The sequence below is a fragment of the Saccoglossus kowalevskii genome, chromosome 7, assembly GCF_978046115.1.
Source record: "Saccoglossus kowalevskii chromosome 7, keSacKowa6.1, whole genome shotgun sequence".
Classification (NCBI taxonomy): domain Eukaryota; kingdom Metazoa; phylum Hemichordata; class Enteropneusta; family Harrimaniidae; genus Saccoglossus; species Saccoglossus kowalevskii.
Window position 1 is genome coordinate 16231903 of NC_140647.1, and position 17210 is coordinate 16249112.

At 36.2% G+C, this 17210-nt stretch overlaps 2 protein-coding genes and 2 long non-coding RNA genes across 4 annotated transcripts; all 4 read left to right on the plus strand.

The window, feature by feature from the left end:
* Positions 1-586: 586 nt before the first annotated feature.
* On the plus strand, positions 587-1393 carry LOC146740546 (uncharacterized). The gene is made up of 2 exons (XR_014929905.1): positions 587-707; positions 1334-1393. It is a non-coding gene; the product is annotated as an uncharacterized LOC146740546 (long non-coding RNA).
* Positions 1394-1401: 8 nt separating this feature from the next.
* LOC100367662 (MAM and LDL-receptor class A domain-containing protein 1-like) lies at positions 1402-8046 on the plus strand. Its single transcript, XM_085501815.1, has 10 exons — positions 1402-1413; positions 1939-2128; positions 3295-3435; positions 3899-4024; positions 4610-4740; positions 5122-5206; positions 6382-6504; positions 6952-7193; positions 7487-7651; positions 7744-8046. The coding sequence occupies exons 1-10, from the start codon at positions 1402-1404 to the stop codon at positions 8044-8046; spliced, it is 1518 nt and encodes a 505-aa protein (XP_085357941.1).
* A 1648-nt stretch (positions 8047-9694) lies between these two features.
* LOC146740547 (MAM and LDL-receptor class A domain-containing protein 1-like) lies at positions 9695-14413 on the plus strand. Its single transcript, XM_085501816.1, has 8 exons — positions 9695-9869; positions 10316-10569; positions 11265-11355; positions 11459-11797; positions 12684-12836; positions 13289-13429; positions 13545-13670; positions 14358-14413. The coding sequence occupies exons 1-8, from the start codon at positions 9695-9697 to the stop codon at positions 14411-14413; spliced, it is 1335 nt and encodes a 444-aa protein (XP_085357942.1).
* A 1030-nt stretch (positions 14414-15443) lies between these two features.
* LOC144349457 (uncharacterized) lies at positions 15444-16423 on the plus strand. Its single transcript, XR_013419951.2, has 2 exons — positions 15444-15480; positions 16237-16423. It is a non-coding gene; the product is annotated as an uncharacterized LOC144349457 (long non-coding RNA).
* Positions 16424-17210: the final 787 nt, after the last annotated feature.

Sequence of the window (17210 nt, forward strand, 5' to 3'; positions counted from 1 at the left end):
GCTTGACACCCACATAATAGAGATCAACCAAAATATTTATATATACTATATATAATAAAGCGTGTTCGCTGAAAATCAGAATTAATTGTTTTAATAAATTCAAATAAATAGTGTTTTAAGAACTCGTTACAACGTAGTAATAGATATATGTGGGGCTTTACAAGAGATTTATTGATTGTTTACCTAATATATATATATATATAATGTTGTACTTCAGCAACCTGCAACTTTGAATATGACATGTGTACCTGGACCAATGTTGGCTACGATGATTTTGACTGGATAAGGTACAGTGGTTCGACATCGTTTCTGCCATACCTAAGTGGTCCAACCAAGGATCATACAACTGGATCAATTCACGGTGCGTTTCAACTCAGGGAACACATTCTTCCCTGTTATCTCACTTTTTTCCTTCTCTTTCATACTTCTCTTTGCGTATAACCGTTTTGAAGCTGTTTTATTTGTCACTAGCTTTAAGCTTGGGCGAGACAGAGACATATTGTATTATTTACCATATATTGGAATACCTAATCGTTGCTTTATTTTCAATTGTAGGTTGGTACATGTTCATTGAGAGTGGCCCGCCAAGTTCATCCGGCGATAAAGCCCGGCTGGTATCTGAAGTATTCATGCCGAACCAGAATTACTGCTTTTTATTTTATTATCATATGTATGGGTTGACTGAGGAATCGCCTGGCACCATCCGGGTATGTTTCGTTCCAGGATGTTGAATATATCATCGACGATCAATAAGTCTCCCCTGTTGTAGTGTAGTGATTCAATAATACAAAAATTTAAATGGTAATCGATATAACTTGAATAATTCTAAATCAACTGTATTCTCTCAGTTTTGAGTAATGCATGCTAATGAAAGAGCGCATAGGTTAGCGTGTAACTCGTTATCAACACCCCTCGCAGCTACTGACATTTAAATAGCATACTTCATCACAGAATTACCACACGTCAAAAGCTATAAATAGTTTTGATTTATTGAGACGAAAAACACAAACAAGTCAATGTCTAAAAACCACTACTCAACAAAAAATGTATCTGGACTATTGAATGCCATATGTAATAAAATGAATATACACGTTCTCATCTCAGTGCAGCCGTAATACTGTCGCAAATTGAATGCACGTGACCATATCTGACCCAGACAATAATTAAAGACCAAAATAATTTCCGGATTAGACCAGTCATCAGTCGTAATTATTGTCGCAAAACAACGCTAGATAAATGATTCTCTCAATATATTTTGGTTTCAGTATGATTATCGATAATTTGCATCATCATTTGAATTAATATTTTCATTGATATCAAATTATTACGTCAGATCGTTATTGAATATACAGACGAAACAGAGCAAGAATTATGGCGGGATAGTGAAAACAAAGGTGATCGATGGCAAGAACAGTATATTGATATCTTTTCAACCAAAGCATTCAGAGTAAGTGAAATATACTCGCTAAGTAGGTGAATAGTTTTCTCGGGATCCCTAATTCGAACTGTATTTGTCAATTCCTTTGACAAGTTTGAGAGTTTAACATGACATGTTGTAACTGTAGTTTTATTCGACATTGTATGTGCATCACTTTTTTTCAAGTTAGAGCGACATTCTTTTTGCGCAGCGTGTTCGGTGTATGTGAAGACAAACAATATGTTTTACACGCGTTGGATATATTGCACGGGCTTGTATATAACACGACGCCTTTATTGCAACCGTGGCTTCAAACTGGGATAACTATATTTTAGATTTTTCACCAACGAATTGCATTTTTAACTGCTGAAAATAATGTATTTGTTAACACTGCTTCAAGGTAAAGTTATTTGTGGTTTGGCGTTGTACCAAAATCGCTAAAATGGCGTAGCTACATCAATGTACAATATTAATCTAAAAATATGCTAATGATATATAACTTTAATTTCTTGTTGATTCAGATTGCGATAGAAGGTGAAGTTGACGCCAAATTCGCTAGTGACCTGGCCATAGACGATACCAAAATGTTTAACTACAGCTGTAATCCACCAAGCTACAATTTTACTTGCAGTAATGGTACTGAAATTGCCTCTGAAGAGAAGTGCAATTGGGTTGTCGATTGCCCTGATGCATCAGACGAGCTAAACTGTGGTTAGTTGTACTGTATGTTATTGATCAAAATCAAAATGTGCAACGACGTCTAATTATCATTCACACTATAGATGTATGCATAGAACTCTATAGTCATGTTTTGGTGTCACTTTTATGTCATTTTAATATCACACTATGCATATCTACAGAAGTTCATAATCTCCAATTCAACTGCATGAATACCTAGTGATCACCACCTCACTGCTGACGCTGAACTTCTCTTAACATTTTTTTTCCCACGTGCGTTGTGGCTTTGGGGTTAAAGGTTGAGGTTAAAGTTTAAGCCGCGGTGCAAAGCAACGGCGGTTTAATTTTTAGCCTCGTTGCCGAGTAACGATGATTTACTTGATTATCTTCTATACTTTGAATTATTTTTCTATCTTCTATGCTTTTAATTATTTTTCTATTCTTTCTTTTATTCTTGTAATCACTATTTTATGTTTCTATTTATGCTTATACGTTTGTATTCATTGTTTTATTCATTTATCTATTCTTTCATGTTTTTATTTATTTATTTATTTATTTATTTATTTATTTATTTATTTATTTATTTATTTATTTATTTATTTATTTATTTATTATTTTTTTATTATTTTTTTATTTATATTTTACTATTATTATTATTATTTTTTTTTTTTATTATTATTTTTTTATTTTTTTTTTTTTTTATTTTTTTTTTTTTTATTTATTCTTCCAGTATTGCTGTATTTTGGCCCCGATAGTACACTATAGTAGTAGACCTTTCATGGCTAATGTTGATCATAATGGTCATTTTACTTTATGAAATCCTTAGCTATGGTTAATGGATTTATAAAAATGTCATACATGCGAAATACATGAAACAGCGGTGAGAATTATAGATAATAATCCACCCAGTCAAGTTTGAAATACTAGTAAAACATTTTTAGAAGCTCGCCAAATATTACTGAACATTCCTTTTAATTTATTCATAGTACCAATTTGAAGCCTCAAAAATGATTTGTCTTTACCTATCAATCACGTGACCGGTTGAACTTTGCACCTGGATGTACAGAGAAGAACCGAATAATAAATAATAAACAATATATAATTTGCAATAAAACAATTCTTCGATACATACAATTACAAAAGAATACAATTATTCATCTACTACATTTTTAAAGTCTATTCGTTTGTTTTAATAACAGGGGAATGTACGTTTGAAAATGGTACATGTGAATATAATGACAACAGTCGAGGTGAATATAGGTGGGAGAGATGGAGCGGACCGACACCGACTCCAAACACTGGTCCTTCACATGACCATACATGGAGCGGAGAACAACCAGGTAACTCACATGAAGATCGAGTCGATTGAACTGGTGTAAGTCGTTGACCGGACATGCAGACAGACTGCTAGAATGTAGTCTCAATGTTTCGTGTTTTCGTCATCATCTGAATACTCGTAGCATGCTTTTGTAAATTCGATGTAAGCATACCCCGCAACCCCCACAAACTCACGCGTGATTCTACCGACTTATACCGATACATATATATATACCTACCGATTGGATGAACCACTACATCAATAGAAGAAATACAGCAATGGAAGATGTGTTTTGTGTATAAAAGGTTAATTTTAGGAGCCACTAACCGGGCCACTGATCAATTGAACGTAAATTTATACATAGTGTATGAAAGTTTTTTTTTTATATTATATGAACATATTCGAAGAATTATGTATGCGGACGATGACGCGATTTGCTGTTTAATTTGGGAGCTCTCGTCAATTGCATGTCAATATCATTGCAGGTTACTACATGCTGGCAGCATCGACCAAAGGTGGATTCGTCAGTGCCGCAACCTTAGATGGACCGTTAGTGCGCGAATGCCATTCCACCTGTCAAGTCGTCTTTTATTACCATATGTTTGGCTCAGGTACGGTTGTGTTTGTAAAATTCGAAATACGTATATAATAGTACAATGTGCAATGTGAGTAGCATTGACGTGTGTCTCTGTGCCGTTCATAGTAGTGGAAGCTAGCGAGAAGAAACTATAAATACAACCATGTAGAGATTTGCAGTGTTATATCTATATTGTAAGAACAACAAGGTACAAGAAAGAGACACAGACAAAAAGTCGCTGTCCTAAACCATGTCACAAAGAATACTTCGCCCCATTTTCTAAAATAAATATGACAGTGAACCTCGTACAAGTTACTTATTTATGAACACCTACTGAAATAAGATGAACTGCATGAAAAAATATGTACCGGTATATAGTACATGCTATTTTATTTCATCAAGTTTTAAAAAAAATTCGATATATTTTTAAGCTGTTAATAACAAAGAATTGTAATGACTTAACTGTGATTTGTTTTCGAGACATTTTTACTTATTTTCCACTGACATTTTCCTTTTTTACCGTGTTTTCATAATGTTGTTAAGGTTATATAACGACTGTATCAGCAATGTACATGTTTGACTGTTATTGTTAGATAATTCTTGACTGATTCATGTACAGATATTGGCAAGTTGGAAGCTTTCATATTGGAAAATGGTTTGGAAACCAGATTATGGATAATTCAGGAAAACCAAGGCGATGAATGGCACCAGGCTTGGATTCCTATTGGTCGCATATACACAGACTGGCAAGTACGATTCACAAAGCGTCTAATATTTGCAATGTACCGTCCTTTAGCGATGAGCTTCTTCTCTGTCGTCGATTTTAGTTTAAAACCATGCCTGCGTTTAAACGACTTTCCTTACAACCATTTAACTCACAGAAACTAGATGGATTGTATTAAAGTGTGCCGCTGGTTATCATCAATTTTAAGTAGAAATAGAGAAAGCTATTTTGCAAAATATTTATCACTTAATATAGAACAGCAAGTTTTTCTCATGAAATTGGATGCTTCAGATCACATTGTTTTGGCAACTGGGGAATGTGCGGGCGAATCTGTGGCGCATGAGCAGTGTAATCACTTTGATAAATAAATCGCAACGTATATCAATGTTATACGTTTGTATTCTTAGTTATTCTTTAGATGCGATCGTTCATTTGGAGAGGAAGGAGACATAGCAATCGATGATATTATCATGCATAACTGTGCATTGCCAGGTACGTCGTGTATACTAGTATATGCAACTAAGGGTCACTGAGCACTTTATTATGCCCGGAGGTATCATTGTGGCGATCGTGTCTATGCTACCCCCGGACTGCATGGATTTATACATTGTGATATTATAGTGGTAAACTAATACTTATATTTTTTTCTAATTGTAGCCATAATCTAGTGAGATAGAACAAGCCAAATTACAATCGAAAAGTATTTGAAATTACGGTCGTTTTCGTTTATGCTGCTTTTGTGTATGATGTAAACGAAGGGAAATTTTCGGATGTGAATTACGCATAACAAATTCTATTAACACGTGTGAAATGCATGTAGGATGATTGTATACCCTCGCCCTATGCAAAGTATGCACTGATGAATAGTATGGTCACAAGAAGTCTATCTATACTTAACTTCAATTATTCATACAAATTACACAACAAGCATGAAATGCGATATGCGCTGGTTACAGCACCCATGAGTCACACGCGTTTATTACAACGTGTATTTACCCCCCCCCCTCTTACATATGTAAATATACACGAAATGGATGCCAAAGCCCCATCGAGAATACATCGACCGCCTAGGAAAAAACAGATATAAAAAAACAGTCAAGGGAGAAAAACATCTGGAAACCTGTACCCGACGCAATGTCAGATGTACTAGGGGTGGGCGTCCGGCGTCATCCATATTAAGAAAACTATATATTTATAAAAATGAAAAATATATCGTGAGTTGTTTGCAACCGAGACTGAACACAATAGAATACTCTTCTCACTATATACTCATGAGCACCTGGCTACTTAGCCACTAACCAATCGGAGCAGGTGTAATGGCACCTGAATAATTTACATACAAATATAGAGCAATTATCTGCTAATCTACGAAACGCAGATAATTTATCATTACTCATAATTCTTTAATCAATCAGTAAAAATGGATTCGAATATAATTAATATTTAAATTAGTAAATTATGAAATAACATTGGGACATGTGATGTAATTTTTGTGTTTTGAGGACAGTTTCTATGGAAAACAATGATGGGACATTATTTCATATTTAAGCAGACAATAATGTACAACATATATTTTGTTCATTCATTCATATGTAAAATTATATATAGTGAAGTCAATTTCCCTGTCACTTATGGATAAATAAATCCTGCATGATTGCATATTTCAGAAATACGTGAGTGCGTTGATGATGAGATCCAATGCGACAGAGGCAGCTGCGTCGCTAGCGATGAGCTCTGTGATTTTGTGGATAACTGTGGAGATGCAACAGACGAATCTGATGAATACTGTGGTAAGTTAACCACTCCTATCACTATATTGTGTTTATTGTTTTTTTTTGAATAATGCATTTTCTGAACAAAAGTACAGAACAAAAAGGTTCTAAGGCGTTAGTATTGTGTGGAAACTGAACTTAACGCCTCCAGTTTCATACTGTTCTTTGCAGTAAGGCACCGTGCCATAGGTATCACAGATGTCACAGTGTCACTCTATTATCTGTGTCATTATTACCCTTGCCAATTTCATCTGGGCCAGTTTTACCGCCATGTTCGCGAACGACGTTAATTTCAGATTGGAAATTGAAAATTGTTTAAACTAATTTTTGTCCACAATACTTGATATATATTTTGTCCTATCCACCGACTCATGATTAATACCCGGGGAAACTGACAAATTTTACATTTCTGAAGCTGGAGTTGTCAACAAGCCCAAACCTACTTAACATATTTTATCTCGATAGGCAGCTATACCAGGTGTACTTTTGAGTTCGGTGTGTGTGGATTTCGACAGGATCATACAGACGATTGGGATTGGGACCTAGAAAATGGAAGATCTGCGTCTGTCTTAGAGACTGGTCCCAGTCGAGACCATACAGTGAACACAGCGGCAGGTCATTACGTCTTACTTAACACACGGCTTCCAAAACGAGCCAATGAACAAGCGCGTCTTATCAGTGGAACGTTTTCGCCCGGAAATTGCAAGGTATACATCCCTACTCAAGTTTGATAGTATGTTCATATTGTTTAATCAAGTTGTTAGATTTTGATAAAAAAAATGATTTATTGCAGATTGCTTTAAATGCCGAGATAAGCAGCGAACGTAATAGGTTAAACATAGCAGATAATAGATCATTACATTCGATTCCATGGAAACAATATTGATCTAAGTGTTTATTGGGCCATTATAAACATAGGAACACTGAATATCTGAACCCTGACATTTGACCCATGACTCCTGACCTCAGATGACTGATTTATTTTATCCTGTTTCCATAGCTATTGTTTCATTACCATATGTATGGATCAAGCTGTGGGTCCCTAGTCCTGTACACCAGAACAGAAATAGGTGTACCCATGAAGAACATATGGTGGGAGGATGAACCATATGGCGACGTCTGGGTCAGCATCGAACTGGACCTTTCAGAAGTGAAAGTCTTTGAGGTAATGTATTGTAGATTTTTCTATGATAATGCCGAATTAATTTGAAAAAGCAACATATATTACTGAACACCTAAATGTGTTTATTTTATTAGATTGTCTTTGAAGCAACAGTCGGAGACGGCATCGATGGTGATATCGCTCTTGACGACATATCCATTTCGCCTGAGTGTCCGCCAACAGACGAACAACTACCTATCGTGACCCCTGAACCCGTTACTAGGATGCCGACTCCATGTACTGAGAGTGAGTTTTACTGCAATGATGGCGGTCAGCCCGAATGTATTTCCATACAACAGAAGTGTGATTTCAAAAGCGACTGCACAAGCGGAAGTGACGAAAGCATATGTGGTACGTATAATTTTACCTGCACGTCCTGTGATATTTGGCGTGTATAGTGAATGACATTGCCCAGTGGTTCTCGTACTACCGAATAGCGTTTGTTTCATGAAGACGTTCGATTTGGGGAAAAAAATGAGTAAACAAAAACTAAAAAAATCACAACATATTTATAACTGCTGTGGCGCTGTGATAATTCTCCAGTACTTCCATACGTTGTCTTTATTTGATCTGTTTCACGGCTTGTATCAGATTCTATGATTACGTCAGATCGACTGTAAGTAATACTATCTTGTAATGTTGACAAACAAAAAGAATCCAATGATAACTGCCATATTTGCAAATTTGTCATTTTTAGCCATTAATTACAATAAGTAAGATATGTAATACAGCATACTGACAATCTTCTTACATCGAACACATCCAAACATGATATTCCTTATCAGGCGTTTTTTTTTAGAAATTCGATTATGTTCTAACATGCACACATTCACCCCAAGGTACGTGTGATTTCGAGACTTCGCAATGTGGTTGGATTGATACCAGTTCTGGGATATACACTTGGGACAGAATGCAAGTAGGCCAGTCTTCTTCCGAACATGCGCCTGCAACAGATGGGCTTGGTAGAAACGACGGTAAGTAATTGATAACTCGTGTTGGGGATTACCCACGTGTTGAGGATTAGTGAGAGTCGTGACTCCACGTACGGTTAGAATGCGTGTGCCAGAACTCAATACCGATGATATTTTCGTGTTAACGATGAGAACCCACATATTCAAAAACCGGCCAAATAGTATAGGAAATAAAAGTAGCTCAGAAGTTGTATATCACTATCCCAAAGGTTACTACATGGTTGTAGAAGGCGATGACTCACGTTTATATATCGGCGCCTACCTGGAGACAGACGTGACTGGTAGGATCGGTAGATGCTGTGTTGCTAGCTTCTATTACCACATGGATGGGCAGGATTCTGGGGCAATGGCATTCTATTTGCAGGATCCAAACGACAATCTTAACTTAGCGCTGCTGTGGACAAAACAGGGCGATCAAGGATCTAGGTGGAAACGTGCAGAGGTGTTTGTTGGATCACACGGGTCGGGATGGCGGGTAGGATATTTGTTCATTATGTATAACATATGATGAGGATGAGGCCATATTGCATCAAATTTATTCTGTGAAGTGAATTTGAACTACTAGGCTCACATATGGTTGTTCTGTGTGTTTTTTATATAGTTTGACGTCGAGGCATATCCCTTATTAGGCACGTTAACTGGAGACTATGTAGACATTGCCATTGATGAAATTGTGTTTATAGACTGCCATCCGGATCAAACCAAGGAGAACGTTTACGGTAAGGAGCGTACTGGTTTCAATGTACCTTAACATTTGTAAAACTAGAGCGTATGGCAATCGCTGCACCCAACATTGAATAAATCATTGCTCTTATTCAAAAATATAAGATGCTGCTCTATATAAAATCATCTCCGTAAAGTTTGGCACAATCGTCGGTATTTCATCAAACGGTCATTCACTACTTCCCACTAAAACCTGACTATCGTCTTGAACGTCTGTAATAGGGCGTGCTATAATTACGACTTACACAGAATTCATTTCGAAATCTCACATATAAATTTGTGAATTATAAATCGCTTATAAATCTTTGCAACTTATTCAAAGTTGCTATCGATTATTAATTTACGGGAGAAAATGTGTGTCATTGTCCCAGACATCAGCTGTGACTTTGAAGAAGACTTCTGTGGCTGGCTGCAGGTGGCGTCAGATACCGACGATGATAGTTTTGACTGGACAAGAATGTCAGGGCCAACGGAATCGAGAGCCACGGGGCCCGATCACGACCACACTAAAGGCAAAGACGGGGAAGGTCAGTTCTGTTTAATATGCTGACAAATAGGGGAACTCTCATAACTCGATAGTTATATAACTTATCAATTACATTATTTGAGTGTTTGCAGAATGTTTAGTGTTGTATTTTGTAAATTATCCTAAATCTACATATGCGCTGTTATATTTGTATTGCTTTATTATTTCCATTGTTTAAACGGCCTTTGAGTTTTAGCGCGGCGTCCTTCTATGTCATAACATTCATCGTGTTTACAATCTTGATACATGTAATACGCAACTTAATATTTAAATGTAGATTGTCATTTGCATGTATAATGTACATGTACAATTCAAAATGCTTTCATATATTCATGGTTGTCATAGCAATGTGTATACTTGGTTGATAATTTATTACCATAGCGCATATCACAGACTACTATAAAAAATCTAATAATAATAATACCTGTTTCATCCAATTAAAACAAGGATATTACTTATACACCGAGGCGACCAAAGATTTCGAGAAAACAGCGCGACTGACCGTCTATCCCCAGCCTCCCACGTCGATGTCCTGTATATCATTCTATTATCACATGTATGGTAGCACTGTTGGCTCACTCACGATATACCAACAACGTCTGGGTTTCCCCGAGACCAGTATTTGGACTCGTAGTGGTACGTGGGGTAATGAGTGGCATTATGCTCAGAAAACAGTCTCTCATGACGATAATCAGTACCAGGTAAACAAATTACTAATCTAAGTTATGTTAATTTTGTTCGTATTTGCAGTTACGAGGTGAGTATCACTTTTAAATTTTTGACTGATGACTATTATTACACACAATGCATTTCGTACATGCGTGAAGTTGAATTATCTGTTGTTTTATCAAATGTCACTAGGGGAGACCTTTTTTTTAAAACTCGTCAACTGGAGGTGCATATTTAAGCAAATCAAAGTATTTTTGCAAATCAGTATAACCTATAGTCTTTACCGCACCATGACATAGATTTATCACAATAGCGATGGATGTACTGACTGACGATATGGGGCCAATGAAGACTTATACATACAATTAAATACAATGTTTCTATCAGGACGATGGCCAACGAACTTCCTTGAGTCTGGTTAATCAAATGATCCGAATTGACATGTCACATGATTCAAAACGACAATTCTTCAAAATACCAGGATAAGTTTCACCACCAATAAATCAAATCTACGATAGTGAGTTCACCTTCACTCAGTCACGAATGACCCCCGGACACCAGACACCTTCCTACATAAAAGGCGGGTAATATGCCATCCGGTGTTTAACATATTGCCTACATGGATCTTTTCATTGCCTTTACATTTCTTGTGTTATGACCAATTGGCATGGTTTAAGCCTGACACCAAAGACGTCACAGTGCGCTGAAACTCTATCTCTTTTGTTAGATCCACATAGAAGGGGTGACGGGTCATGCTTGGGCCAGTGACATTGCAATAGATGATATTAAATATGAAGACGGCCAGTGTCCAACCACAGGTATGTATAAATCAAATATACATGGATATATCCTCTTACGAATAAGTATAAAAAATGTATTTAAAACGTCAACGAAAATCCTTTTTATTACTATTTTAATCAGTCGTGTGCGATTTTGAGATTGACTTCTGCGACTGGGTGAACGGCGAGAATGATGACATGGACTGGAGAAGGGGGAACGACGGAACGCCCTCTAGTGGCACTGGTCCTGAGAATGACCATACGACGGGAACATCAGATGGTTACTTTTCTTACATTGAAACTTCAAAGCCACGGCGGGCCGGTGATAGGGCACATCTTCTGAGTCCCGTCTATCCAGGTGGCACATCAGAGTGTTTGGAATTCTGGTACCACATGAGCGGAGAAGACATCGGCTCGCTCAGGGTATTCACACAAGATGTGGCATCCAAAGAACAAGTCGGAGAGCAGTGGGAAAAATCGAGTAAGCTAAGTTAACTACTAGGTAGTTTATGCCACAACTATGTAAAATTGGCATTTTAAGATAATAACGTCTTTAACATCGATCTCTATGCAATATGACGTAATGTGAAATATATGTCATTTGCGCATATATAAAAAGTATGTGATAGTTTATCAGACGATCTCTATCGGCTAGTAGCCTTTTCCGCATGGAAAATAACGAAAAAGATTTACGGTCAGTGACTGACATTTCTATGTGTCGAGATTATGAGACCCAAACAAAGAATAAATATTATAATAGCATTCATTTCAAAGTAACGCTTTTACACAACTTGAGAAAAGCAGATAAATTACATTTTATTCAATTTAGTTTCAGTCAAATAAAAACAAAACATAAAGTTCTCATGGTATTATTTAGATACGATCGGATCAGTGTTGTTGTAAAACCGTTTATTTTCACTGACATTTAATTTCACTATTTTGATGTTTTGAGCATATTCACTGTGTTTAAATTTCACGAATTTGTCAAGGAAACAGCGAGTTTTATTGTTATCGTACATGTTCACAAAGATTTAATTTAGCGGAGGTTGCGTATCAGCGGAGAATAGCAAAATTAAAACCCGGTGAATAATTAATGCATTTACAGTATACTACAATGATCTAGGAATGTTTTGATCACGTACTGTGCCATACTGCCCATAGACAACACAAGTTTATCTCCTCTACATAGTCCCCCCAAACGCATGACGATTCGTATCATCTGGATTACGCATAGCTTCTCTGCGATTTACGGTCCGTATATCTTAAGCGTAGCTTGGACCCCCCCCCCCCCTTCAATACATTTTGCTGGACAGGAAGTAATTATATGAAATTATAATACGGTAACCAGATATTTTGTTCGTACGCAGCTCACCAAGGTTCGATCTGGCGTTACGCTCATTACAGTGCGTACAGTGACGAAGATTACCGAATTGTGATAGAAGGAACAAAGGGGGAAGATACGAAAGGTGACATTGCGATTGATGACCTACGCGCAGTGGAAGGGGCGTGTGGACTACCAGGTAATCACGTTTAGTACCGTTGACATGTGTTACCCGTAACGATTTGGGTCTGGCTGTAGGCCACCATATGTTACAAAAAAATAGTCAGCTGTAAATAATTGTCATTTAAATTACGATTACATTAATTGATTGATTATGCTACTCGTCCAACTACGTTGAGTTCCATTCAGCAAGCATTAGATCCAGTATAGTGTGCGACATCCAGACGATTACCATGTGTGCTCGTAGAAAATATGTCATAATATGTCGACAATTTAAATCTTCTTCTTGATATAAAATCGCAATAAAACAGCATGATGTGATTAGGTATAAATTAACAGTGTTGCCATGGCAACAAACATATCAGTATGCCCTTGATGGAATAATGATGCAATAATGAAAATATTCCACACTGTGTCTTTAAATATTAATTTCAATTTTAAGAATGTATTATGTGTTATACATTTATCTAGGTTATTGCAATTTTGATAACGGAATGTGTGGATGGACAAATAACATGGACGATGATGACTTTGACTGGTTGCGCAATTATGGTACAACGCTTGCCAGTGACACTGGACCGTCATATGACCACACAACTGCCACATACAAAGGTATTCACACATTAAAGTTTTCTTCCCGTCTAACAGTACAATGCGTTCAGATGTAACATCGTTCAGGGTGAATTATTAACTTCACTAAATACTGTTCTCATCATTTGCGTTACAGGTTTTTATATGTACACTGAGTCGAGCATACCTGTGGTCGAGGGTGACATATCGTGGCTGATAAGCGAACACTTCGAAGCAACCGACCAATCCTGTTTTATTTTCTATTACCACATGTACGGTGATGGTAAGCATGACATTCCATGGGGGTCGTGGTGACTAAAATCAGAAACACACTATTTTGAGTATATCAAAATAGTAAAAACACAATTCTGCATGAAGGGGTGCACATAAACTGTATACATTGCCTTCGGAGAGGAAAATTCCTTGTACCCAAATTAAGCTTCAAACTAATTGTGATCGTACATACTTGAAAATCTGAATAGTAGTTTAATACACTGTACAGCGGCTTGGCAATTAGGCGCACCCTAGTTTTATTATACGATAATTTTGATAGCATGTCGCTAAGTATGTCCCAGTGTTCTTTCTGGGAGAAGCGTCAACGGTGTGTAAGGTAATGTCATCACAACATTTGGTACGCGAACAATTCCGGTTCCGGTTGTCGGTTATCGGGATGAGTGAAATCCAGGTCAGAGTATTTTGATTTTTGAGATGTTTTTATGCCACTGATGTCAAAATGTGTGAAATGTTGTGGTTACAAAACTGTAGTCAATTTGTGTGTACGTGGTGCTGTGAAAGTTCAATGTTAATAATCACATGACAAGAATTGGATCGATTACTTGTCAATAACTATGCAAAGGCATGAGCCATTGGGCTCAATGAAAACATCTGTATGTTTGATATCGGAACAACACTCTTGTCAATGGTTATGTATTGTGTAAAGTGACAATGAATTGTGTTCTTTTATACCCAGATAATCAAATACAGGACAGTCTCCCAATGCGAAACCATATTGCGTATATTCGTTAAGATTCCCTTTTATAAAATTTCATTTTAACGGTCGAGAAAATAATATTCCACTCCCCATCGAAGATAAAGTCCTGTATTTTCTTAATTTACTTTCAGAAATGGGTAGTATGGTTATTTATTTAATGAAAGCTGAGGACATTTCTAGTAAGTCTGACATTTGGAGAAGAGACGGTAATGTCGGAGATGAATGGAACGAAGCCAGGGTAGAAATAGTTAGCTCGTATGAATACCAGCTGATTATCGAGGGAGTAATTGGCTCTGGACGGCAGAGTAATATGGCTATAGATGACACTTTGCTATACAATGGCTCATGTGCAGGTAGGTGTTGTCTTACATTCGCAGCCAAACAAATTTTATGTAAGTTGTAAATAGCTACTATTAAAACAAAGAATCGAATGTAAATTTTGCAATATAGTTTTATTTGAGGCTTGTTTCCAAAACCTAAATAAAAAATATATGATCATCAAACTAACTTTCGCGGTTTTGTTTTGCTTTTAGACTACGTGTCGCCAGTCTATCCAGATCCCCCACAAGAGCAGGACAATGATTCCAGCAGTAAGTACCTACCAACCGAATATAATTTGCGATACATATGATACTTCGAAGATGTCGTGAATTTATGTATCTACCATTCAAAGAAACGCACCCTAACTATTGTCATTTCGTTTTAGGTGTCGGAGCTATCGTGTTTGCCAGCATCATTTTGGTGGCCGTGGTGATAACAGTGTTTTGTGGTTTGTGGTATTATTATAGAAGACGAGAACAAAAATCTGTCATTCCGTCATTTATTCAAAATATCAGGTATGAATTACTATTGTTGTTTTTTTAAATTAATGTGACGATTCGTGCAAACTTTTACTGTTTTAAGACGTTTTTAAGACTTTTTTTTTATTCCATTTCAGCTTTGGTAAATCGAATGCTGGGGTGAGTATATTTTTTATTCGAATGAACATTTTAGATCAATGATACATACCTTCGCCCCTCCCCCAAAAATATTTTTCCATCATAACGTATACATAATTATCTTCCAGATGTCAACGGACAGAGATACAACGGTTTTGTTCTCGGTACGTTTCATCATAGTGTGTTAAACATTTATTGCATTCGATATATTTAGCCTTATAATGTTGTTTCCATTATAAACGGCCACTCACCTGACATGCTAATGCTGATTCCATTCGTGATATTTATATATATTTTTTTTTCATTCCAATTGCTTTCATTTCGATAATTAAGAAATTAATATTTTCTCTTGTATATGACTTGGATTGTACGTTTACAGCATTGGTCACTGATATGTGGCAAAATGGATGTAGGGTTAACTAACCAGTCACGCTTCAATATCATTTGTGTATGGATTCTGTTCTAGTCACGAAAAAACTAGGTTAATAATTATAATTATAATAATAATTCGGTTGCAATTGAAATAATGGCGTTTTGTAACTGCTTGGTCACGAATATACTTGAAACTAATTGCTCGTTGTGACGTTATGGTAAACTAGTGTTAATCAACCTTCGAACAACATTAAAAAAGTTACTGCAACTATCAGTGGTAAATAATATTTAGATATTTCAAACATCATTTAAAATTAACCCAATTACTCATTTAAGTTTAATTTATAATATCACTTGACGTTCTAGATGCCTACCTATGACATATGCTTTGCGATTCAACAATTAAAGACAAAAAATACTTTGACATCCCACGGTATCATTGCTGGCATAATACTTGGTATAGGTTAAACGGCTTCATAGCGTTCATATACAAATTATGTGATACAATTTATTGCCATGTATAAATATATATGTACCTCTTTTCACAGAATGATGACATAAAGATCTAGTTCTTTGATGGCATGTTTAGGTGCTAATAACGTCACTTCCGGGCAGCCAAGATATACAAGCCTATTTATTATATATACCTTTATCGTTGTTACCGAGGTTATTGGGGAATTTATATTGTTTGACTATTTTTTTTCTCTAAAATAAAACCACACCTCTTTTTCTGAACGGTCTGGATCCCGTGATTTCTTAATATTTCAGTGAAGTACAGTGTAATTGTATATCAGTGACGACCTATCGAGGTTATAACAGTGAATCTTCTCATGAATAAAACATAAATGTATTAAATAATGATAACTGAACATTATATTTGACAAAGTGTTACATAAATTAATAGTTGGTTTTATCTGTTTCGAGAATTTTGCTACTGAATCTCTCAATCAACCAAAGCGTTGATCGACATAATATCGCCGACAATTTTTCTACATTTAATTGAATGCATATTATCTGATTTTGTGAACCACAAAACACATAAAATGAGTTTGGATGATGCTATTTCTCCAACTTAAGGTAGAAGCCTACTCATATTTTTTGAGAAATTTGTTCATAAATCACATGACAATGTTCATTGGTTTATTATGTAAAATCATGGAGCTATTGTCCCATGGCACCATAAAATAGCATTCTATTGTGTGTTACAGTGACGTATTTTGAGAAACTTGTCCTAATCTTTTTCAAAAATAGCTATTTTTAGAACAATTCCATAGAGCGCAATTTTAAACAAAAATTGCATTTTTCAACACTTTTTAAAACCCAGATTTTTGAAAAAATTCTGGAAAACAAAACGAAGGCCATTATTAACAATATATTATTTTTGCAGCATGTCACCAGCCTACAATTTGAGAGATGGCATAATATCTCTGCCATGGGAACCTATAGTAAAAGCACTATAATACTGCCAAAATGGACGCTATCCACTAAAATACAACCATGATTTTCTCGTAAATTAACCTGG